This window comes from Pyxicephalus adspersus, chromosome 12, assembly GCF_032062135.1.
Source record: "Pyxicephalus adspersus chromosome 12, UCB_Pads_2.0, whole genome shotgun sequence".
Lineage (NCBI taxonomy): Eukaryota > Metazoa > Chordata > Amphibia > Anura > Pyxicephalidae > Pyxicephalus > Pyxicephalus adspersus.
The window spans coordinates 24523056-24550162 of NC_092869.1; the positions used below are offsets into that span (position 1 = coordinate 24523056).

Genomic DNA, 27107 nt, shown 5'->3' on the forward strand with positions numbered 1-27107 from the left:
AACAGCCCATAAGTTAAATAACGTATTACCCTGTGTTTACACCTTTGCATATCCTATTCATACGATTATCAGGGGGTGATGGTCAGTGTTGGTCTTATTATGAGCCGGTATATTCGCCATGTTTTCACCAGCTGCAAAGTTATGTGTCGCTGTGCCAATAGGAGTGTGGTACAAAGTAGTAAAATTCTCTGAAAATGCTCTTTGTGACCTGCGCAGTGCATAATCTGTGGATTTACATTTTTATGAATGATGACAGTAAAGATAATATTGATAATTATATAGACACATATATGTGTGTGCGATGTGGCATTTGATGGGTACAATATAACTAATGGGAGTCCTGTGTTCATGTAAAGAAATGGTTGCACAGCAGTTACTATTATATCTACTAGTAGTCAGTGTGCAGAGACACCAATCTGATCCCTATCACCTCTATAATTTCATTTTCTGTACAAAGTTGCAGAATTGTGTTATTCCCTTTTGTATTCCCTGCAGGTTGTCTTGCTGATGATTAGACCTTAATAATGACACTTTGTAGCATTGACAATTATATCTCTATCACCTTTATTATTTCCAGATCCTTCTTATCGATCTGGATTATATTAGATTTGTCTGCATTGGGGGAATAACTTTGGAAAGTCTTATTTTCCTCTGACTGTAAAATAAACATTTCTGACAAATCTGGAATGCTAAGTATTTTCCATCTTTGTAATCCTTTCTTCAAACACAGGCTGGGCTTTCTTCTGTGAAATTCGAGGGTCTCTAAGTCTTATTTTTCTTGTAGAAGAAAGTGATTTTGTGTAGCTGCACATGAATGAAATGTCTCCTGTCCCCTGTATGTGAATAATGAGCCCAGAGATTCGCACCGGTTTTGCACGATGTCATTACTTTGGACCTGACAAGTAATCTTTTCCTTCCCCTATTGCGAGTCAGACTATTTATCCCAAAACCAAAAGTCCCATCAGCTCTGATCGCTTCCATCTCCTATTTGGCTCTATGAAATTCTCACATAGACGAGGCTGCTGTGCTGGGAAAGCCAAGATATACACTCAGCAGAAGTGTTACATTCACCACAATATTTTAATAACCTGATTTCAGAGCCTGCAGTTATATGTGGGGTGAATGTGGCTGCAGACTGCCAGTCAAGTCTGCACAGCAATATTACTTCATCCTTTCAGCAATAATCAACCAAACTATTATCTTTTACTCTCCATTGTAGGCCATTGGGCTACTTTATTTATTCAACTAGAAAAGTAATGTTGTTATTATTATTACTAATAACAAACAGGATTTATATAGCACCAACACATTACACAGCGCTGTACATTAAATAAGTGACAGGCGAATACAGACAGTGACACAAGAGGAGAGGACCCTGCCCCAAAGAGCTTACAATCTAGAAGGTGATATATATAGGGAAACAAGAATTGTGCAGGGATGATATATTGTAGTGATAGCTGTTTTGAGGAGAAATTTAAGAAGAGATCATTTTAAAATTTGCACACACAGTTAATGGGAGCAATAATTACTATTATACCCTGCAGCTCAGTTCAGATTTGTGACAGTTTGGGGAAAAAATATGCATCAAATAAGGATTCTCTCTCCCCTAGTTTATCATATCTGCCACCCCCTACGAATAAACATAGGTAAAAAGGAAGAAAATAGTTTATTTTTTTTACCTGGGAAACAAGCAACCCAATATTAAGTTTTTCTAGGGGACGCTAAATGTGGTCATCTGCAATGGTAGCACTATAAAAAGTATAGTCAGAATGTAACCTAAAGATAATTGTGCCATTGGTAAAAATGTTTTAATATAACTGCAGACCTCATTAAGTTTGCAGGATTTCTCAGTTTAAGCTTACCTATTCCTGGGCTGTGTGTACAGTCTATTGGGACATGGCTGGCCCATAAGCAGGGAGGTCATCTAACTCTTTAGCACTTGGGGATGTACAGGTCACTGCTTACCATAGGCTGTAAATTCTGCCCAGACATGGACAGGCTGTGGAAGTGTGAACTTAGAGAAAAGTCTCATCTGAGGTCTGTAGTTATAATAATACATCAGATCATGGGACAAAAGCAATACATGGCCCTTTTTTATATCAATACAAAGTAATGCTTTACCCATTCTATGATATATCAAATTTTATTTTTTATTTTTTGTGTATTGGTTTTAATTACAAATGTCCTTTCTAGAATTTTTTAAATGTTGAATGTCTGTAATATAAACATATGCCGACATACATGAAATACATTCAGTCATGTGAAAAACAAATTTCTGTTTATTTACTTTATCTCCACATGACTGAGTATTCAAAGCTACAATGTATTGAGGGAATATTCTCAAAGTGTGTGGACTTCTAATTTGAAAACCATGTGCCAATTATTCTCTGGATTTTTATCTGTATTCAGGTTCCTTTGTTTTACAACAACTAATACTCTACCAATGTGCATTCCATTGGTTCAGGTGTATTTGTGTTTCTTAGATTTGGCTTTGCATGATGCCTTACAAGGGAACCTAAAAAATCTGCATTTTAAATCTATTGAATATTCCAATACGTGGTGTGTTTTTCACAGCAACTCTTCTGCTTTTATGCTACCAGACCCTGCTGCCAACAAGCTAAGTAAAATGCACATTCAGCTGCACCAAAACCTCCTAATATATTAAATTAATAGGACGTCCAACATACATTAGGTAGAGCATTGATACCAATATTTAATTTCTGAATACAAACCTGCCAATACAATGGTTGATTTTTGGTTCAACTTTGTTCAACTGCAACTAGCTGCTGGTGAAGACATATTAAGGGCTGAAATTTGTGTCATATAATCTGTAAAGCACAGCACCCATTGTTCATAGATTAACACACACAGATAATAATAATATTAATAAACAAGAAAATAAACAGGAATTTGCTTTCCACACAATTGGATAACTAAAATAAATATTCGCAAATGTAATAAATTAAATAACTATAATGTGGGGTCCTGCAGATGTCATAGATTCCACATTGATAAAAAGGGATATAAGGTTTTAAAGTCAGACAGGTTCCAAAAAAGTCCATTAAGCTCAACTAATTAATGGATAAATAAGAAAATAAATAAATACAAAGTTTGTTTTAGCTGCAATATATTTATATATAGCTAAAGAATAATAAAACCAATCACAAAAATACTTAAAAAGTTTATTGAAATATTATTTATTATTTTTATTGTTCATGGCCTTGGTGTCTAACCAAAATATTAAGGGAAGCAAATTATTTATTGCATGGAGATTGTGCTTGATATCAATATTTCCAGGTATAGCCGTTCTGTAGTATATAATACTGTTTTAGACACTTGCTGTTCCTATTATGTATGTTTCACAGTGTTAGTCATAAGGACATTTCTTACTTTAGGTTGCAGCTGCTAAAAACATGCACAGTGATTCATTTTATTAGCTCTGGAAAAAAAGGAATTTTTATTAGTAATATTATTTTATCAGAGTTTGTGACTTCCATTTCCGCAGCATTTGGTGAGGTGAGTTATAGACTATAGGACAGAGATTATCATATGTAAGCAGTAAAGTGTGTCCTTTGTACAGAGGAATGTATCGTAATACTTGTCTTGTTTCTCCCCAGTCAGCGACACGTCACCCTACCACAGCCCCAAGGTGGAAGAATGGAGCAGTCTAAGTAGGAATAGTTTCCAGTCTTCCCAGCACATGATCAATGGGTTGGAGAAAGGTTCTTTGGATCAGGAAGTCAAGTACAGCCAGGTAAAGGGGGGATCATTGAATACAAATATTTATACCTTTTTAATTATTGAATAACTGGAAACTAAACATAACTAACTCTATATCCTAAATGCTTGATGATGACATATTTTGTGCAGTAGGTAATTGTTGTTATAAATGAGGATGCCATGAGAATGTTGTAAATGAGGATGCAATTTTCTAGTACAAATTGCACAGATACAGGCCAATTGGATTTTACAATTGCCTTTGGATTTGTTCACAATTATGTAATGTACAGGCTTACACAACTAGATATAACTTGAATAGATTGACGTTCATTCACTGAAGGATCGAAGGCTTTTTACTTAGCAAATTGTGTGTTCAAGTAAGGAAATAAGGTATAGCTGTGTTCACTTTGAATACAGGTAGTCCCAGAGTTATGACATCCAACATACGGACGACTCCTAGATACGAACCGAGGCTTGATAGGGGGGAGGGGGTAGTTTGCATGACTTGCAGGTGAAATCTTGCTAAACACAGCTGAGCAACACGTTTATAACTCTTTAATGACCAAGACAAACTCTGCAGTTGTTTCCTTTTGCATATTAAAGCACAGCTTGCTCCAGAAGTTAATAAATGTCTAGGCTCCTTTCTTTTATACAGTAACTGACACTACACTGCCTAATATTATGTTAAGACAAACATCTGTCCAAATTGCATTTATTTAAAAAAATGTACCTGTTCTGATTTACATACAAATTCAACTTAAGAACAAACCTACAGTCCCTATCTTGTATGTAACCCGAGGACTACCTGTACCCAATCATGTAATAGCCTTTACAAAAAGAGGACTGTTTTCTAGAACATGATTGGGTATTCAAACTAATATTTACTTTATTAGGTGATCAACTTTTACTCCTTTAGTACATTAAGCCTATTGGTAAGGTAGGTCCATAGGATTACAAGTAATATAGTCAGAACAGAGAATATACTAATTGACTACCATGTCTGGTTTGTTTTAGACAGCCAAGAATTTTCTGAATATTCATTTGAATGGTAGAAAAGATTTGGTCCTCCATACAATCCTCCCCAAAATGTACAAAATATTCATTATGACACATAGTATGCTCATGCTTTTTAACAAAACAATCACACAAAAAAAAAAGAATTACAAAAAAAAAAAAAACTGATCGCTCTATAGAATTAGATAAAAATTCCAGCTCCAATGTACAATCCACAATATTGGGCAAGAATGGGTAAAATGGAGCAGAAACAAACCCGTTGTCCTTATCACCATATTTATACCTGGTACCTTATGGAGAGGTAAAAGAAAAACCTTAATGGTTGCTGTATGAGACATTAATATATTTCTTCCAGTTCTTATAATGTAAGATATAAATAGTGTAAACGGGCACAGGAGTCTAAATAACAATATAATAGAAGTGGTCCTAATCATGCCCTCGTTATAGCTATAGAAAACTGTGAATGTTGTGCTAGAAAACATATCAGAATTTCATTACTGAATTGCCACAAGCAGGAGCTATAATAACTAAGTAGAAATTAAAAAAGACTGAAAAACTGACCTAGAGCCCAACTGAGAAGAACTAGCTCCAGGATTATGTATACAATGTTATTTGATAGCTGGACAGCATTTAAAGCTTCTGATAGCATGCTGATCCAGGAAACTGACAGCTGGGGTCATGCGAAAACTCATCAACAGACAAACTTTGTGTCTTATTTTCCTTCTGTTTTAAATCTGTTTAAGGATGCTTGGCTATTATTATTATTATTATTAATAATAAAAAAAAGGATTTATATAGTGCCAACATATTACGCAGGGATTTACAATAAATAGGGTTGCAAATGACAGACAAATAGACACAGTGACACAACAGGAGAGGACCCTGCCCCGAAGAGCTTACAATCTAGAATAGCTCAATACCTGGTGCTAACAGGACATGCAACGCATCATTCCCCACCCTTCTGTACCCAATACACTAAACACAATAGTTTGGTAAAAGGTAAAAGTAAAATGTTATATTGCACTTGATTGTTGGTGTGATGGATTTATAGATAGGTTTGTTCAGATATGATATATGTATATATAATAAATGATTATAAAGTAACAGTGGACACCACACAAAATTATTTTTTGTTTTGTAAAGAGTAATGAAGGCCTAAAACCTGGCAAGCAAGGTTGAGTTATACAAACATCAAAATGCCCTGATGATTGTTTGTAGTCTGGGGTATTGGCTACCTTTGTACGTACACCACCCGAGGTAACAACCACAAACATGTGTTGCTGACCCGCCATAACTAATTAAATGAAAGTGGTAGACAAAGCATAGTAAGTATGGTGAAAAAAGTACTAGATAATGCTAGACAGCCTCTATCTAGAGAATAAGGTGGGCTCTTGATGACTTGATGCAGCTTCTAATGAGCTCTGTGAGAATTTGTGAAGTTTCAATACAAAAGAAGTTCATGTCCAAAGGTGCAATACTAAAGACAAGGTTGGAGTTCATATTCAACGTTTGGGGATTTTGGTCAAAGTTTATCATTAAAGTTTACTAATTGATTTTAGGTTACACTGGCTGTAATGTTAAAGACTAGATTTACATTTTTTTAAGGAAATAGTTAATTTAGTAATGAGGTTAAAGTTTAGGGTTAGGTTTCAAGGTTAGGCGTCTTTAGGAATTAAGTGGAAGACTAGGCTGAGGTTTTGGTATTTAGAGATTCATTTGTGGTTTACAGTGGGGGGTTAGATTTAGGTCAACAGTAAGTCAATCAGGGTTACATTTTTTAATAAGTAAAGTATTATTTTCTTGTGTGATCAATTCTCTTTTAATTTAACTAATACAGGCCATTAAATATCCCTACGATTTTATGAGGCCTGAAATTCATTTACTACTTTTTCACCTAAATCACTTTCCATACTAGGTATGTAGGTTTGCCCCATACTAAGAAAGAGACCTGTATGATTTCCCAACATTTGTACAGTATCATAGAATACTTTATTTTGGAGCTTTCAACGTATATATAGTATTTAATGTGAAAAACACAACATGACGATTGTGAGCTTGCCACTTTAACAAATGCATAGATAGATTTTTGTTTAATATTTTAAATTTACCCAATTACTCCAGACATTAATAGTGACTGAGGCTGAGAGTGGGACTTCTTTAAGTTGGGTGATATTTTAAAATGAAACAATACATCATTTTGATGTAAATGACTTTAAATTATTAGAGAGTTTGCCTATTGAGATATATAAATATATATATATATATATATATATATATATATACATACATATATTGGTGCCCCAAATTCACATGCTTTTTTTGCATAATCTAAAACAGCTATGCAAGTTTTCAAAAGTCAAAAAAGAATACATAGGTATATAGGGCCATTATGATAATATTGCTCACAGTAATCAATAGATATAAAGACAGAGTTAGTATTTATTGGTTCTGAAAATTTGTAGCATTGGATAAACTAATTACTAAATGCTGAACTGAAATTATTCAATAATGTAAGTACCTTGCTAGAAAAGGTTTAATGATAAAAAGGTATTATGAGGGTATTAGAGTATTTCTTTTTTTTTTCTATTCCCAAGACAATTTCTTTGTGTTGTATAGAGACAATGTAATTGCTAGTTATAATTTTTTAGGAGTCCAACTATTTTATATGCATATCACATGAAAAGTCAATGTGTTTCTGTAAAAAAAAAAAACGTCTTCAATTCTCAGCTGTTGACTGAAATTTCCGAGAATATTTTAAAATATTTGCAACCAATACAGTAGACATTTGACGCCCCCCAAATACTTGCTATCACTTGTTTGTTAACTCCTCCAGTCCTGAATGATGATTGTTGATGACCTTCCTACAAGAGAGGTCAAATGTGGCATGACTGAGATGTATTCCTCCCTGGATGCCATTCACACAGAGATTTAGATTAGTGCATATGTTTCTAGAAACCACACATGCCTGTCACACAGCAATAGAAATAATTTCAATAACATGCCTTGCATTAAATTCACTGCAAAATGATTCATGCTTTTATTCTGAAACCACAGAGCTATCACAATAAATACTTGCAAGTAACGGATGGCTTAAATCCTTTACTAATTAAAACCATATCATTTTAAGTGATATGGTAATTATTCTATAAAGTATATATATATAAATAGCACAAGAGGTATCTTGGGTAAAATTACAAATGATTTGGTAACACCTGTACTTTTAATCATTGGTTTCAAAAGATTACAAAAGAAGATCATTTTTTAAATCATAATTATATGCATTCATCATAAAAGAATATACACATCCGTTGTAACAAGAGTTTGTATAATTTGTGATAAGAAATCACCCTACTATGCTGGGCTTGGGAAAAGTGGTAATTTAAACATCCACCCCAGGTAATACAGGCCTTGAAGAACCATCATGAATCAGATGTATGTTGTAGTATATGACACACAGTATAATAATTATTTTTCTAATCTCTTTAATGATGAGAGATCTATAGCTGACATAAATGCTTTACAATATATATTATAACATATATCATATTTATAATGCTTTTTGCAATATATATACTTGCTAATCATGGCAGAAGCTCACCAACAAGCTTAGTTCCACTTTATGGCATTTAGAGAACATATCTTTTGGTTGAGAATTAACATGTGGAAGAGTCCTGTAACTAAAGGGACAGTTTATGTCAAAAGACAATGTCAGCTTTGCAGGTTTGTGTTTGCTGTTAGTTAACAATCCAGAAAAGTAGAATATAATATCTGAATTCCTCATTCATCTATGAACGCTCTATTGGACTAAAACAATATATGGGGGTCAATATCACGTGCTACTGTTTTGTACCCCAACTATCGTTCATTGCAACATGTGTTTATGATGCAGGATGTAAAACTGATAAAAAGACATCTGTAAGCCAGTACATATGCAGCCTGCTGTCCATGCCCTCATTAAATATAAACTTCTGAATCCATCTGCTTTCTATGATTGAAGGAATCTTAACATCCCAATTCAGAGGTCAATAAATTAAATGGTTTCAGTTTTACTAAAGAAATAAAATGTTACATTTATATTTTATTAAGTTATTATTTTTTTAATTTAATGCCAAGGCATAACAAACTTTTTTGTACTGTTTAATCATTTGCAATAGTTATATAAAGCTAGTAATAAGGATGTATATATTTTAAAGTTAAGAAGGAAATGCATCAGAATTAATTCATTAGTTGATGCTATGAAAGGCTGATATATAAATAAAGTAATTTATTTATATTACTTTTATATATATATATAAATAAAGTAATTTATAAGTATTTTGTGTGTAATTTGAAATATCTAATATCTAAATGCACATTTTCCATGGATAATTGATTTGATTGTAAGCCTGAAAATTATATATTTGATGGATAAGGGTTGTTTTCTAATTACTGGCAGTTGTCCTTACAATGCCCATGGACAGATCCGGCAATGTTGTTAAACTATGAGATCCTAATTTAGAAAAAAAAAATATTTTACATTCTGTTGCAATTAGTATTTAGATTTTATGTGCCCCTATTATGGTAGGACATTTTACTCTGTTTTAACACAGTGTTCTAATAACCAACTAATAATTGACTTGGTTGCTTATAATCATTTAGTGTACAGTTCATACTTATATTCAAATAGAGCTTATTCCTAAATTGTAACTTTCATATACCCATCACTTTTAGAAATATTTTTTTTAACTAATTCCTAAAATGTCCAAAGAGTTTGTAGTGTGTTTTATTAAATTACAAATAATGTTAATGATAATGTTAATTAATTGAAGTAAACTAATTGAGGTCCCCTGACCCTTTCAGACCTTTTCTTTAAAGACATGTTCTTTAACAAATTACCAAACACATGTATAGTCAGAAATGGATGATCTGGCCATTTGGAACCCCTGTACACCCAATAGCTTCTTACATGTGCCATTGAAATCAGATTTATCCTTCATTCCCAATAAAATTCATATCCATGAGTTTTTTCATATATTGTCCAGTTAGGTCTTTCTCTTAAAACAACTTTTCTTAGATGATAATTTATCTGTGTTCTTAAAGGTATCTTTTTCTTTAGTCAGTCTGTAAAAGAAACACAAGGAGTAAAGGAAGAAGTCCTCAGTGCAAAATCGCAATTTTTTATGTAAAGCCAAGGAAATAATTTGGCTTACTGCACCAGTAGTGGAACTTTTTCTCCCATGCAAAGGGGCACCTATTGTAGTTTTTGTGCATGGGTCAGGTTTTTAGTACTTTTTACTGAAAAATGTTAGAATCTGTTAAAACCACAAGAACAGCATCCATAGACCCACAAGGTCAGTTTTATTAGCCCAGGAGCTAATACCTTTCCTGCTGCCATCATAGTTGCCCAATATGTGTTCTATTGTAATGTATTTCTATTTAATGGGTACATTTTACCTTTAAGCTCCTCAGTGTTATACTAATTGAATGATATGTCTGATTAAAGATCCTGGCAGAAATATTTATGTTTACACTGGGCAAATATGCATTCCTGTGGCTATGGAATAAGGAAACTGAACTCTTAGCAGACATTATCCATTCCTCTCTGAGGAAAAAGAAAAACTGACCAAAAATCCCTCCTGCCATTTACCAAGCTCCTCCTGAGAAAGCTCAGGCAAGGGAATGTCCTCAATGGTCAGGTAGTGCCTACAAACAGTCCTGTAAATGACCAGACCAAGTAAATGGTTTCCACTTCTTGTAGGCAAATTGACACTGCAGTTAAAAAATGAAATTTCTAAAACTTGATATTCTTTAGTTCTTATCCTAAGAACTGGTTCAGGTGAGTTTCTGAAAATAATGTACAGCCATTTAAACGATGAGAAAGAATTGTCTGGTAGCCAAATATTTCCATTGGTTATAGCCAGGAAGAATTCATAAAGTGTTGCTTGGAGTCTGGAAATTAGAATCTTCCTGGTGCTAGAAATAATATTCCATCAAGCAGCAAATTGAATACGCAATCAGAAAATAAAGATCAATCACATTGCAAAGTCTTGTAAAGTAATCTTCCAGGTTCATGTGTTTAAATGGCTGTAATTGATTCCCACCTGGGAATGTCTGCATTGTCAGACTCCCTGTTTTCTAAGCAAAGCCCTTTGTGTCAAAATAATTTTTAACTTGTTTTTAATATGAGTTAATGTTTTTAAATAATTCACTGTTTTGAACACCTTCCAAACTCAAAGACCCTTACCATCATGGATGGATTTTGGTTTATCTGTATGCAAACCTTCATGTACATTGTTAGCTTTCATTGGGATGTGGTATTGTAATTTAACCTGCTCAGTATAGTGCTCTGTTTATATATATATATATATATATATATATATATATATATATTGGTATTTTGAAAGTATAAAGAAAATGCAATGGTATAATAAAACTCTTGTAGGTTTTACTGATTAGTTTACTTTCAGCACATAGTTTTTTATAGTTTGTTTGAATATGGGTGCCACAAGTGTGTCCGGTGTGCTTAGGTGTCTCCCATCTTAGAAAGTTGGGACAAGTAGTTAAGTAGGTAAATAATAAATAAATAAATAGTCAATAAGGTAAAGTTCTTTTCACTTCAATCGCCCATTCATGTGATAGTAAAAATCCTGGTTTTACATTTCCTATGCACATGGCAAAGTATTTGGGGTGAACATATATTTACCTACTTTACTAATATTCACTTTAAAAAGTGAACCCAATTCCTGTATAAGAGGCAGTTGTTCGGGGGCAGAAGGTTTAAAAAATTCTGCTCATTAAAGAGAACACTGGTTAAAGATTTGTTTAGTAAATCGCTGATTTACTGCCAAAAAGATGGCTCTAAGTTTGCACAGGCAAATCATTATTTGCATGTGTATATTGATTGGAAGAGTGGACTTTTATCTTTACAATATATACAATTCTTGGTGATGCCAAATGTGAATTGCATGATTTGCACTTTGATTTTTCATCCATATCCTTGTCTGTTCCCTGAATATATTGAGTTGGGTAAAAGTCATCAGAAGCAGCAATGGACAGCCTGTGCCGCTCTTCCTAACACTGACACCTATTACCATCTGCCGGAAATGTTTCATCACAGATGTAGCAAGTATACATTCTCCCCTCAACATTTGCCCTCGAGATACAAAAGAGAAAAGAAAAAAAATGCTGATGGACATTTTGGCATGTGTTCCCAATTCAATTTCCTTGTAAGAAATTTTATCTTTTTCCTCATTTTCTACATTCATTTCTAGTACAGGATGTCTTTAAAGCCATTATTAATGGCACATATTCTAGTTTACAGTCTGAAACCACAGGCATTTTATACCTGCACCACACAATTTCTGAGGAAGTAGCTTGCTTAGCCTTGTAACAGATGTTTGTTGGTATCAGACAAAAGTAGAACTTGGGGTAATATTGGGGTCGTTGTGCATAAGGGTTTATAGCACATCTATATCCATAAGAACTGTATTTTATAACCAAGCAAGGTAGACATGCTGGGGTTCATTTACTAAGAAAAACAGGAAAAAATAGAAAATACTTACTTTGCTTAGTAAGTAAGGTGGAGTTTTGATTGTGATTTATTAAGACAAGATAAGTTACTTTTAAGAATTATCTTCTTTAGTAATCAAAGCCCTTGTTTTAGTGTAAATCAAATTTACAAATGTGATTTGTGTTTATTTCAGCGTTGCAGCAAGTACAAAAGCTGACATGATATGAATATGGGAAAAGGGTATGATAAGGACGAATAGAATTCTGTATCAGGTCTGTCCTTCTATGGTTGACATTCACTCCCAATAAACACTTTTTTACCTGCTGCAAAGAGGATGTATGGATGTCAGCCTTCTGCTTCTTAACAGTATGGAATTTGGGAGACAGAATACAACTCCTGCCAATATGTCTTCCTTTTTAATAGAGTAGTGAGGAGTTAGTCTGGATTTTTCCTCTGTCTGTGCCCCTGTTGGAGAATAGTGAGAATTGATAGGAAAAGAAAAAGTGTGGAAATTCCAAAATCTGTTCCAGCAACAATGTTTACACATGGATATATTTTGGAAATTTTTCCACTATTAACCTACTGCACTTCTGGGACCCAAAATGAAGGGTTCTTTTCCCAACTGGGACACGAATAGCAAAAGAATCCTATGTTATAAAATGTCTGGAGTTTGACATTAACCTAAAAAATATTTAGACAATACTGGATTATTTGGACATCTCTGTAAAGGGACGGTGATCACCATGAAAACCGATATGTTAAGTTGCATACAATGGATCAGTTCTGTAAAGACCATGTTCTATCATTGTGGTGAATGTTCAGATGTCATCATGTTACCTAAGCTGACCAATGCCGAAGAATATATCTCTCTACAGAAATGACATGATCAACACAACATAATCTGACATTAATACTGTTATAGTTCTCTGTATTTAATTTCCATCATTTTGGCCGCTTGAACAAGTTAGTCATCTCTAGGTATTTCCAGAACTCAGATGTGATAAAGGCCAGATTTAATGAACGGCAATTTGGATGAGCTGGGAAAATCCTGCATTAAATAAAATAAATTCCGCATATAGTAATTGCAGAACAGATGCTGCTCTTGTAAGATCCCATTTGACTGATGCAGCAATTATGTTGCTTAAAATTGTAATGCTGTTTAAATACAAGACAAGATCTTTATTTGCAGGCCAAGTATCTGTGTGGGGAATCTAAGCCTTACATCTTGTGAGGGAGCGGACATGTGTCTACATCTGTAATGGAGAGGAACAATGGAGACCTATTAATAGCTGCTTAATCTTTATTCACATTCCATTTTTTTAGCTTCACATCACAAAGGAGTTTAAGACAAGTACTGTCGTTATACAGTGATATATATATATATATTTATATTTATATATATATATATATATATATATATATATATATATATATATAAACATTTATATATTTTTCATGTCAATCTATTCTTTTACTGCACTGAAGAACTCAAACTTTGGTTCTTGTTTTCATTACAAAGGGTGAACTGACTATGTAGTAGGGATGCAAAGTCCGCTGTGATATTATAGTCCAAATCTAAGTAGGCTTGACTTTGTTTTTCTTTTAAATATAAAAGCTTTGGTTAAATGTTGGTAAACTAGAAAATGTTCCCCAAAATTATTATTTAAAGAATTGGCACTTTAGTGTATGTGCGATCATGTGTTTGAACTGAATGTGGGTTTGTGTGCTTCTCGTGGTGAGACCCTAAGATTCCCCAAGTACTAGTGTCTTCTAAAACAGATTTTTCATGAAAAGGCACGCTCTGCTTTCTTGGTATGCCTCTGAATAAAAATGCTAAGTTAGAGCAAAAGTAAAACCAAAACCAAACACTGAAAGAAACAAGTAAATCATACTCACCTTACAGCCAGCTTTAGGACTTCTCATTGATGATCCCTAATCCGACTTACCTTTAGAAGCTATGTTGCATAAAACGTAAATAATATTTATCGATCAGTATGTAAAACATTAATTACTGTGTGAAAACTGAGATATTGGGTCTGATTTATTAAAGCTCTCCAAGACTGGAGAGGATATGCTATCATCAGTGAAGCTGGGTGATCCAACAAACCTGGAATGGATCTGGTCCAGGATTCAAAACATTTGCTAGCAAATAGCCAATGACTTTAAAGAAATCCATTCCAGGTTTGCTGGATCACCCAGCTTCACTGGTGAAAGTGTATCCTCTCCAGCCTTGGAGAGCTTTCATTAATCAGGGCCATTGTTTGTTTTTTACCTTTCTGCCATAATTTTATTCATGACATCTGCCATATTAGGTAAAGTGATTTATACATAGCACTACATAGCTGTTTTCTTTGGGATTACTAGAATGACAAACAATTATTAAACAATTACATGTTAACATATCCATAAATGTTTAAAATATAAAAAAGATTTTGAATGTTCAAATCAAAAGTAATCATATCTAGATATAAACATGAACCTTATCCATGACAAAACAAATAAATCGTAATGATAAGGAGATGCTGGAAGCTCACTGTGATTTTTCTATCCACCAGTGCTGACCTGTAAAACTAATGGATTTGTGCCAGCATTTGACAAATACACACCAAATAATGCGTGGCTTAGCAAGAGGTTATCAGAGCCCAGAAATCAAGATCAATATCTCGGCCTTTGTATTCTCTAATTCTTTGCTTGCTACAGCTTCCATACAAACACAGCAGTGTATTGTTGGAGAGTTGAGAAATGAGGAAGTCTTCACATTCTGCCACATTCCTCATTATTCCCTGAATAGAGTTTTTAATATACACTAATACCAGTTCCCATTTTACATAAATATTCCTTATTCTTCTCTAAATTGAGTTTTCATTGTTCTAATGACAATTCCAAATTATGAAAAGTCTACATATATATATATATATATATATACATACAAATACATACACCCACAATAAAAATTATCACATATATCAGCATATGATTATATCATATATCAGCTGAATAAATTTGAGATGATTGGCACATAGGGTTTAATCATTGTATTTTAAAGTTCATGATGATTCTTTATGTAGTATTTATTATTTTCTTTTCTTTTTTATGTACTCAGGGGAGAACGTGTTCAGTAGTATACTATTCAGGTGGTTGTACCTTTGTAAGCACTAAATATAAATAAAAGAATAAAGAAAATAAGGAAAATGTGGCATACTTAGTGTAAATGACAACCACTCTACAAGACAAAATGATATTTCAGTAACAAAACTAAAATATAAACATTATTGATTAAAAAAAGACCCTTGATTGGTGATCAGTGGGGAAGGAACCCCCTACCATTGGTGGTAATTGGTAGAATGACCCTATTACACTGATAGCTATTGGTAAGCATGCTTCCTTTCTTGATGGTCAGTTGAAAGAATGGCCCCTACAGATAGCTAATAAGAGAATCAACATTGACTCTCAATTCTCAATGATCCCCTAATGACTGCTGGAGGAACCATAAGAACCACAGGTTATAGCCACATAAGTCTCAAGTATATGAATAACTATAAATCTAACTTGTTTACCCTTAAATACCCTTACCTATTTTTTGTTAACATGTATTCTGCTTTGACCTTTGACCACAAATTGTCTTGTATCAAAATAATATTTAGGTATTGGTAATTGGTCAGCACAAATTCTCAATTATGTCACGTTGAATAAAATAATTGAATGTAGTATAGGGTACCTTAACTGGTGGCACTATTGTACTTGACTGAACCATTTTGTAAAACAAGGAATGGGTTGGCCACATATTCCTTATGAGAAAGAGATGTAGCGTATACTTCTTTGTCAGCCATAAAAACCAGTGTCATGAAGGTCAATGAAAACTGAAAGTTATGATTAGCCTTCACCACTAAATTAGTAATAACACTCTTGATCTAAAAATAATGTCTTAAAAAAACTTGAAATACCAGTGAAAGTTTGGCTTGGCAGGGTGTGTGTGTGAAGCAATTGTAGGTAATTCATTCATATTATATTTCCGAAGGGAGGAGTAAAGTGGAGTGAAGACAGACTGGTTTAAAAAAAAGTCTTGGTAAAACCTTTATGTAAGAGATTGATGTTAATAATTTTTATCAATATGTGTTAATGTGTAAAAGAGCAATATTTCTGTGTAGTATTTGCCGTTAGTTATAAATCAGGGGCAGACATCTTTGCTCATTACGTGTGCAGAACTCTGCTTCTTGATTGGAAGTGCTACACATTGGTGGTGCTTTACTAGTATTTTATTCTAATCTTTACTATGCATGAGTTAATTTTAGATTTTTGTGTGCAGTCATTTACCCTGAGTTATGGCGTTACTGGGTATAAAAGCTGATCAATAGCCAATTAAACTTTTTTTCATTTATACGTTCTTTGAGGGAAAAGTTTAGAGGTTTATTTAGCATTAAACTAATTAGTATAAAAGGAGTAGAATGAAGTGTAATATCCTGCACCAAACTGTAAACTGCTAAACTCTGAAATCTAATATGTGGTATAGTATTTAGTAATGAGTGGAGCGGCTTTAGTTAAAATGATTTTGCAGTAAAATTACTAAAGAAGGGGGGGACAAAAGGAGGGGGAGGCAAGAGCAGGGTAAAATTATGGGGGGTACTCCCTATTGTCCCGTAGAATTAGGTGGTGTATAAGGAATTGCAAAGAGAGAGCAAAGAAAGATGTTTGAGGCTCAAAGGTTGTAGGTCAAAGTGTAATGTATTCATATGTATTAGATTCATACTTAGTAACTTCATACATATAAACAAAAAGTAAATAAACTTTTGTGTGTATCCCTTTGTTCTGTTGAAGCCTCAAACCTCTGTCTTTGCTCTCTCTTTGCAGTTCCTTGAATTTAAGATAGTTAAGTATGTTTCAGGTTTCTGATATTTTGTTTTTGGTGTTTATGATAATTTTATATTTTGTACATTTTGTATTTTACTTTTATACCAGTCTTTTTTTCTTGCTAAAAAAACCCAATATAAAGGCTAATAAATGGCCATTATTTTGATACAAGAACAAATATTCAGATTTTTCGTCCCCTCTAGCAGGGATTGTTTAATACAATTGCTCAACCACAGTAGGAAATGTACTAATAAAAATAATATTTAGTGACATGCAATGCATCGGTCAACATTGACAATCTGATGTATGCCCCCAGACACTTCTATATTTTATATGGAACTCCTAGGTACCTTAATAGAGTCATGTGGAAGACAGTTTTGGGTCATATATGGCTCCTAGGTATTTAGCTAGCAGAGAGAGGATGGAGTTCTCTGTATACCAAGACAATGTTATAGTCCCAGTCCAGCTCTATGTGATGGATCATATCATGAGGAACCTTTCCACAATGATCAAATAAAACAACATAGCTTTTAATGCCTCTCACAAACAGCTTACCTCTCTTCCTGAAACCAGAGAAGGCAGAAGGTTACCGCTATTGAAAAGTTAATTCACCTGCCACTAGAGAGGAGAATTTGGGGCTCTCTAAATGTCCTCCTGTTTACTTCATATCATTCAAGATGATGTCTATACAAACAGATTGAGCTGATCTCAGTGGCTCAAGTTTAAAGGATCCTTTGTGTGAAATCTTAAGGTCAAAACTACTTTGCAAACATTGGCTTTGTTTGTAGCTTTCTCAGGATGGGGATTTAGGCTTCTAGTCAACAAGCTATAAATTGGTTTTTGACTTGCGATCATGTGAAAGACATTGAGACCCCTAAAGTGTGTTGTTACCCTTTGAAACAACTTCTCACATAAAAAATAACAGTTTGGAACATCTAGCTGAGATATACTAGTCAAAGCAACTAATTACTAATCTACCCTTTTATACTGTACGTATCTATATGCTTGGCCTACACAATACCGGGATGTATAATAAAGATAGATGTAAATCCAAAAAAGTTATATGTTTAAATGCCCAAAAAGTTTTTAGGTTATTTTCAATATTTTATGGTCTGCAGCTTTTTTATAAATATTATCTGGTAATCCTTGGAAGGAAACTTCTTTTGGCCAGGCACGGTCCACTGTTGACATTATCTTGAAATCCACTCTGAAAAATACTATGCGGTCATCACTAAATTGCATGTAACCCTAACTAAAGTTACTTTGCACATACACACAAAGGGTTTCCTTGACAGGCCACCACTTCATTGCTCCTCACCATGTTGGTCCTTTTGCCAGCAGGACACTTGGTAATGGTTGATGCCATTGCTAAGATTGATCAATAGCTAGGGCCAAACAATGTTACCAGGAGGCAGGGAAGTAATACTAACTAAAACAGAGCCTACACAGTGACTGGATTTAGGGTTCCTGTATGGAAAAGAGGGGTGGGGGAGTGTAGGCACGGTAATTATCAATGGGTAGGGAGAGGGGTAGGCTAAATAGGCAGATTCACTCCAAAGAATATCCACTCTAAAGAATATCCAAAAAGTCTAAACTTTTGTTTTAGGTATTCTAGAATAAAAGGTTTAAACCCTAGGCAGGTTTATTTGTGTCCTCTCCCTGTTCAAATTGAAGGGAGATTCCATCTTACACAAATATCCCCAGAATACCTCATTGGAGTACTTACCCTACCTTCAGTTCCAGTGAAACTGCAAATAAATTTGGATTTTTCTCCTACCTCATGTCGCAATGAAAGTAGGCATCGATACATGTCTCCCCAATGGGGACACAGACTGCAATAAAAAAAAGTTGGGTTTTAGTTATTACTCAAGCAAACGTTTTTCCTTAAACGATTGGATCTTTGTGTTTTTTTATTTTGATGTTTTGTAAATTTTGCTTCAAATAAGTTTGTTCCAGGAAATAGAGAAATCTCCCCAACTGGACACAGACATAAAAAAGTAATTGTGGCTTAATTTCATCAGCTTCAGATAATCGGATAACCTTAACATGCTGTAGCTGAAAAATTGCATTTAGTTGGAACAGTAAAAAAAAATCCCTATCAGGTCCCATAGGAGACTTTCCTTTACTTCGACCTGGGGAAACATCAGAAAGTGTAAGTCTCCAAATATATTTGGAAACCAGTCCAGCCAGTTGTAACAGGTGTCCCAACTGAAAGGCTACGTAAACACATGCAATATTTGACGTTGGAAACAAAAGATTAACGACCAATAGTTTGATAATCGCTAACAAAAAAAGTGCAGAACGACAGGCCGATGCAGATGAACGAGGAATGTTGCTGAAAACTAATGACTGTCGCGGTGGATCTGATTGGGCGATGATCGTTCGCTATCTATTGTGTGTATGGTCGTTCAGTGATCGTGGATTGTTCTGCGGTACACTTTCTCTGGTACACGTCACTTCCCGCATCAATCAAAAAATTGTATCTAGTGTGCGTACATAATTGGTGGATTATATTTCAATGATTGTATCGTTATGGCATGTACAGAATCGTGCACTATACGATCGTTAAACATAATTGTTAACAATTGTTGATCTCTCATTAGAGGTTCGTTTTCTAACGACAAATATTGCACGTGAGTACGTAGCCAAAGATTTCTGCTCAACTACTGTTTTCGTGGTAACTGTGATATCTTGGTATTTTGACAATACCTTCTCCTAATTATATTGGTCACCAAGTAGTGGAGTGGACTCTTTTAGTGGGGAGACAGATTACAAACAAAACATTAGGTTAATTATAGATATAATTTCAGAAAAAAATGATTGAGTAGAAATAGGATCTTTAATTGGTTGGAACAAGATAATACTTTTATACTACTGCCGATCACTTCTAAAAATCAAGGATATTTGACTATAATACAACATTCTCATGGTAGCCCAGATGTGTATGCATTTTAACATATTGTACTACCTATAGTCTTTGTATATATGCAACATAAATGTTATCTGTTTTGTAGACAGCCAGTGGTATACCAACTGTTGGTAGCTTTGTGGCAGCTTCAGGCATGACTCCATACCCCACCGCAGCACCCGTCTCCCCATATATGGCATATGGCACAGCAGCACCCACAGGGTATGTAACAGGACACGGATGGCAGCACACAGGAAGCACCCCATTGTCTCCGCACAACTGTGACATCACTGCATCACTAGCATTTAAAGGCATGCAGACAGCACGGGAAGGTAAGCACTAACAGTCAATAAACCTCGAATGGTTCCACATTATCAGCACATGCTGATGTATTATATAATTTAAAGCTGAATTCATGGAACATATACTTTAAATATGGATAAATATTGCTCTTTTTGGGAGGAACCCAGCAGGCCCACCCACTACTGCTGCAGAAAACTATAGGGGGGCAAATACAAGGCCAGTCAACCTGCACAAAAAAGAGAACAACAGAGACTGCTTTTTATTACAGAAAGCTCCTGCGCAAATAATAAGGGTCCAAACTAGATTTCAGCACTGAAATGTTAAAAAAAAAACAAAATAGATACTATACATAATAATGCATATAATAATGACATTTATATTTTAACAATGTCACTTATTTTAGGCCAATATTTGCTTATTCCATGGTTCAGCTTTAATGATTCTTTTATTGTTATAAATATATTTTATAATGATGTTCACACTTTCCAGCATTTTCATCCCATATGACAATATCACTATCTAAAGAAGCACAGATTACCCAAAATGAGTGTTCTCTTTCACTAACAGATGTGCATTGCTATTTTCAGTGAAAGGTTAACTAGTTTTGGCCTTTTGACTGAGGAAATAGTCACAACTGAAAAAGCCAAAACCCCAGCATCATGTTTAACATGGCATGGGAAAAATGCAGTACTAATGGTTTATTAGTTCTGTGTTTCTGCAGGATAGTTAAATGAACTTTATCTTCCATGTACTCAAATATGTATATAAAAATATATTTTATTATGAATGGATTATATGTATGGGCCATGGACTTCTATCCTAGTAATATGGAGACATCGTACTAGAGGATTAATTCACAAAACCTTAACATGGAAATACATGTTGAAGTTCCATATATTACCAGGAAACAAAAAGCCATGATAGGTTTTGGCTGAGTGGATAGGTGCACAGCTACAGCAAAGTACAGATACACAATGAGTTTGTGAATTTTAAAGTTGCCAGAACTCTGGCTTTTGCAGCACTAGGATCCCAAGTTTGAATTTGAGCCAGAACACTGTCTGTCTGGTCTCCCTGTGTTTGCGTGGGGTTCCCTCCGGGTACTCTGGTTTCCTCCCACATTCCAAAAACATGCAGTTAGGTTAATTGGCTTCCTCACAAAAGTTGGCCTTAGAATGTAGTAATACCTTATGACTTTGGTAGGGACATTAGATTGTGAGCTACTCTGAAGGACAGCTAATGACATTGAATTTGTAAAGCACTGCGTAATATGTTAGTGCTATACAAATATCAGTTAATATTAAAACTCAGTTCTGAAATTATTAGTAATAGTTTACTCTTAACATAATTGTTTTAGGAATTTGCAAATTTGGGTTTATTTGGGCTTTCAACCCCATTAAACCTTTAGGAACGCCCAAAACTTAATTTCACATTTCAAAGTTTGTGCATTGCTTCATGCCATGATTAATTTTGTGTAAAAGAATGGTTCACCATGGAACATGATTTTGTTTTACAACTTGACGTTTTGTTTTATTTTTGCAGCGGAAGAAACTAAAATAGGCATCCAGAACCGCAAAACACCACAGTCCTACCATACGTCTCAGCGCCACGGAACAGTAGCCCATATGCAAAGTGCATAGAGAGCATGAACGTATTCTGCACACTTACATACAATGTCAAACATTCCTAGGTCTATCATACATCTGGAGCTCTGCCAAAGATACGCCAATCACATAGATCTCTATGTGAACACCTGACCACTTCAGTAGAACATTCAGATGCCTCTGCTTGATATGGATGTGGGGGTCAGCATAAAAGACGCACCTGGCGGACATACTGTGAAAGAATCATCTCCAGATTCATTGATCCACATCTCTGCACCTTCTAATGGAATTTAAAATATGCAATTTCTCAACTCAAAAAATAACTTTTAGCTATTTGATCCTCAGAGTTTATGTGCCTTAATAAAACTTACGGATTGTAGCTTTTTAAAATGAAGATGCTCACATGATGAAAAATAAAATCCAGCCGCAAAACCCAAACTTAATGTGAAGAGGAAATGAAGGGACATTGGATTAGTACCTCATGCTGTATGAACATTTGCAGAACTTTAGCAGCTAACATGAGGGACTTGGGTTTTAAACCCAAACTAGACAAAGGATTAAGGTCGCTCAAAGTGATCAAGCCAGATGAGATCTGGAGGACTTGTTCAATCAATTCAAGATTCAGGCTCTTTACCTTTATAATAGGCCTTGGTCAATGTCTATCATTTTTGATAGTTGCTACAAGTAACACGTAACAGGAAACGTGATAATATGTTATGTCCATTTGTAATGGTTTTAATTATTATGGTCCGGTTTAAATGGGTGGGAGGGTAGGGGTAATATTTTTGTTTTTTTAAATTTAAAATTTTGATTGCTGTGTACATATATTTTAAGTAAAACCTGGTATCTGTTAAAGCCTATGGGCATTACCATTTTTAATAATATTTTATTATACCTAAAGCCAGCCATGGACATACTGAATAGGGGCTCTGGTTGACCACACTGCTTTGTTGTGGTGGTCCAATTTCAATGCATAATTTTTGTGGGTTTCACAGGTGCTAGCTTAAACAAAGTATTTTTTCTATTTTTAATATCTTTTTGTGTGATAAGCAGCAATATTCTTATTACAGAAAACACTCATTGTGCCTAGAAAGCTGCAGTAGAGCCTTAACCCCTACTATTTGCAGGCAGTGCTGAATCTAGATAATATTGATGACACAACATGTAAGCATTGACAGGGACCATCAGGAAACTGGGTTTTATTGAAGAATTAGTTTAAAACAACTAAAGTAAGGTCATGGTATTTTTCATATATCCCAATGGAACATATTTTTGCTGTAAAAAAAATAACTTGGAGTACCTAGTGAGTGGGGTATAGCACATTCAGACATGGCTTTGGCTCTAGGCTTATCCATATCTAACAGTCACACTCTAGCTTCTCAGTTACTAACAAGCATGCACTTAGTTATCATACAATCCATTAACAAATAAGGTTCAAGCTACCAAATGAACTAAAATGTATTTTTACCAGTCTTATCTAGAATGATGTGGACATGAACAGAATTTTTCAGATCGCTGGGAAATGTGCAAACCTTAAATTGTGCCTTATGTTTTTACAACTAATTTGAGTTCAGGCTGTGCTTTTTAAATTTATCCCCAAAGAAAAAAAATGTATTACTGTGCATTTTATGTTTTCTAATAGTAAATTATTGTACAATGCACTAGTCTCAAAGGTTTTCCTGACCCTCAATGTCTCTTTCATCCTGTGCTAATGTTGGAATTATTAGGGCGTTCATAAAGGGGTAAAGCACTTCAAGGCGTGGACTGTAAGACCAAAGTCTTGTATCAATCAAGATGTGTTTGATATTCTTATAGGTCAACAAACTATAATAGGTCAAGGACAGTCAATGGGTCTAATAAGCCTCAACTGACTATGAGCGTTAGTTACTTGCTGCATCAGCTTTACAATACATTCAATGGACAATCCATGTTGAAGTTATGCCAGTGCCACTTTGCTGTTTCTGTATGTGCCTTATCATGTGAAGCAATAAAGTGGAGGACACCTTGTCTAACTCTGTGTGGATGGATTTGCAGGAACAAAATCTCACTGGAAGAGAGAAAACCAACAATCAATGCATATAGAGTAATATATAATACATTGTAATATGAGTGGTTAATATGCCATATGTTCACTGGTCACATGTGGTTTAACAAAGTTCAGTGTTTGAGCATCACTTTATTTAAATGTCCATTTAACAGGGAAGGTTTACAGGTTCACTTTTAAGTAAGCTAGAAAGAGAAAATCCAGATGAAGCACCCAAGATATCATCTCGTGTGTTATTGTTCTACAAGTAACAAAGAACATTAATGTCCACCTCAAGATAAGAGTCTCAACCAAATATTCCCTAAAGAATCACAGAAATGTTTTTTTAATTAAAATAGGGTTTATGTTGCTATTTGGGACCAATTGCTGAAATTTTCCCCCCATACTCTGTTTCATTGGCACCCATCACCAGAACAGAAAGTAGGGTGAAATATTCCCAACAATGGTCCAAGCATCAATAAGAGCCTGAAAGAGATGGAGAACCTGAGGAACTACTACTAACAATCCAATACCAAAGCACAGTGTGTATATTAGACGACACAGAGTATAAAAACTTCAGAAACCTTGACTCAGAAGATTACAAATCTGTATATGTTGGAAGGAACAGAAACAGTGTTCAATAAGCTTGTAAACAAGTCAACATGAAATATTGTAATGCAAAATTCCAATATTACTTGCTCAATGTGCCTTCTGAGGTTATAGTATAGGAATCCTTTAGCATAAAACTAGTGTGGGTTGTGTCAAGTTTACAAGTTAAAAAACATGGTTTCAGGGCCTGTTTCTTTACCTTCAAAGTGCAAATCCAGCTTACAAAAAAACATTACAATAAAACATTACCTTCTTCAAAGTCCCCACCCATGTCCTCATCACATCCTGCATTAGAAAAATCCACACTTTGGTGCAAGAGAACAGTATAGTTCTAACTTTACTTCTATATTCCCAACTATGGCAGCCTTTGCTTTGAAGCGGAACTAAAGCGAAAAATAAACAAAACCACCTTTAATCGCATAGATCTCTCAATAGTGTTGGACCTTTCCAAGATCCGATCCTGCACCATCCTGGAATTTTTCTTCATCCTGGCACAGAGGAAGTGCCGGGCGTCGCCATCTTCAGCCTTCTTCTTCCTCCTTTGTGCTCCGTCACCCAATTTTGCACTGAGCAGGCAAGAGATCGGTTGATGTAGCCCGTTGTAAAGGAGAAAAAAAGGGAGCCGATCTTACTGTGCATGCATGGGATCGGCATCTCTTCTCCCTTAGTGAGGAATATGCCCCTTCGAGCATGCCCGGTCAGGTATGTGCAGAAGGAGCAGCCAAGAGCCTCCCGGGATGCATGATGTAGGTACCCTGGGAGGCTCTGCGCTCCCATTCAGTCTTGATCACCACAGGAAACAAGACAGAAAGGGAAGGTGTTTAACCTTTTTTATTTTGAAAAAAGTAAAAACTTTGCGTTTAAGTCCACTATAATTTAGTGATGAATGCTGTCATATGTAGGCTCCCTTCATCCTTTGACCCATCACTGGCCAAACACAGTATAGAAGGCAGTATGTGACTGGCTGAGAAGAGAAGGCAGGAGTGCCGCTCTCATGGTTTTGAGTGCCAAAAGTAAAGCAAAGCTGTACTCTTCACCAGTGGTAAATTGTAGATCTTCAACTAATGCACTGCAATAGACGCATTGATATTTACACTGGAGAAGGTAACTTTTTATTGTAAAACATGCATGGATGGATGATGTTGATTATTCATAAATGAAAAGTTAAACTTGGAAATCCTACAATCACCTAACATCTCTGCTTCACAAAAGGGATTAACTAAAATCTGATAAAACTTTTCCCTGGTTAATTGTCTTAAAACTTTGTTTTTTCAAGGTCTAGCAATACAGTTACTAGAATTGTTTTTCATCGGTCTTCTGCAATATCAGTCAAGCAAGTAAAAGGAATTTACCAATAATAGAATTTCCATTACCCTATTGGACACATAGTAGAGGAATTAAAAATAAATGAGCTATTACTCTTTGGCATGCCAAAGTTGTCAAAGCAGGGGACAGCATAAGCTACTCACTTTCTAGTAAATTCATATAGGTGATCAGAGATCCTTTCAGTGCTATAGGTAGCTATTGATTGAAAAGTGAAAAAAACAGTATCATTTTAGCAATCATTCTTGGTTGTTCTGACTGTTGCCTACATAACATTCTTGAGTTTCTGGATCTAGCTATGTAAATGGTTATAAAAACACAAATATGTCCATCATCTTCCAGGGCCAGGACTGAATGGGAAACCTGGACTGAAATGGCAAATCAGATGCAATATAGACAAATAAAAGGTCATTTGGGGATAAAAAACAAACATGTTACACTCTTGCTCATTGGTATTAGATTAGTGAATTATTACTGAGGATGGATATGGGAGTGCTTGTTGACAGAAGGCTCAGTATTAACGCTCAGTGTCAATCTGTACCAACAAAGGACAAAACATTTACTATCATGTATTCAAAAGAAGTATTGATGCAAGAGAAGAGTTTTACTGTGGCACAGTAAAACTGGCCAAAAGTCCATTGGAGAATGAGAATCTGGAGATAAGCATATGAAATATAGGATCTGTCTGACCCTTTATTGACATTTCACTTTTTGGTGAACATCAGCAGGTTGATTCATCCTGTGCCATCATATATATAATTTGGGAAATCCAGAAATAGGCAGCCTTACTAGTGTTATTCCATCCATGGCCCATTGAGAGTAAATGCAGTGCATACACAAATACAATGCCAGTGTTAAGTTTCAGGCAATGGGTTAGGCCAAAAAAAGAACATAAATCTGAGTAAATTTTGCCAAACTTTAGCCACATGTTATAATATGACCACCTCTGTACAAAGGATTTATAAACTAAAGGATTTGCAAATTCCCCCAACATACCCCAAAACCTTATGGAAAAGGGTAGGATGTTAAAGCCACAATACAATACAAGGCAATACAATACCAATACAAGGAAGGGTCATTGCATATAGGTATGAGGGTCAGGTGGCTTGAAACTTTTCAACCATATGTTGATGTTGGTAAATAAAAAGAAGATGGCACTGTGTGTGTGATCAGTAAAATAATAAAAAAAAAAACAACATACAAAAACAATCCTAACAACGTTTTCTGTGCCCTCACTTAAAAATGCAGTGAACAAACAACAATTTGTGG

The 27107-nt window shown here is 34.9% G+C and overlaps 1 protein-coding gene across 1 annotated transcript in view; it reads left to right on the forward strand.

Annotated features, from left to right (window-relative positions):
- The window catches only part of PAX9 (paired box 9), a 27284-nt gene extending 4670 nt beyond the window's left edge, over positions 1–22614 (forward strand). Inside the window, exons 3-5 of the mRNA XM_072427636.1 lie at positions 3618–3754; positions 20086–20311; positions 21822–22614. Coding sequence (XP_072283737.1) covers positions 3618–3754; positions 20086–20311; positions 21822–21919 — 461 coding nt within the window. The 3' untranslated portion in view covers positions 21920–22614. The remainder of the gene's footprint in view (positions 1–3617; positions 3755–20085; positions 20312–21821) is intronic.
- Positions 22615–27107: the final 4493 nt, after the last annotated feature.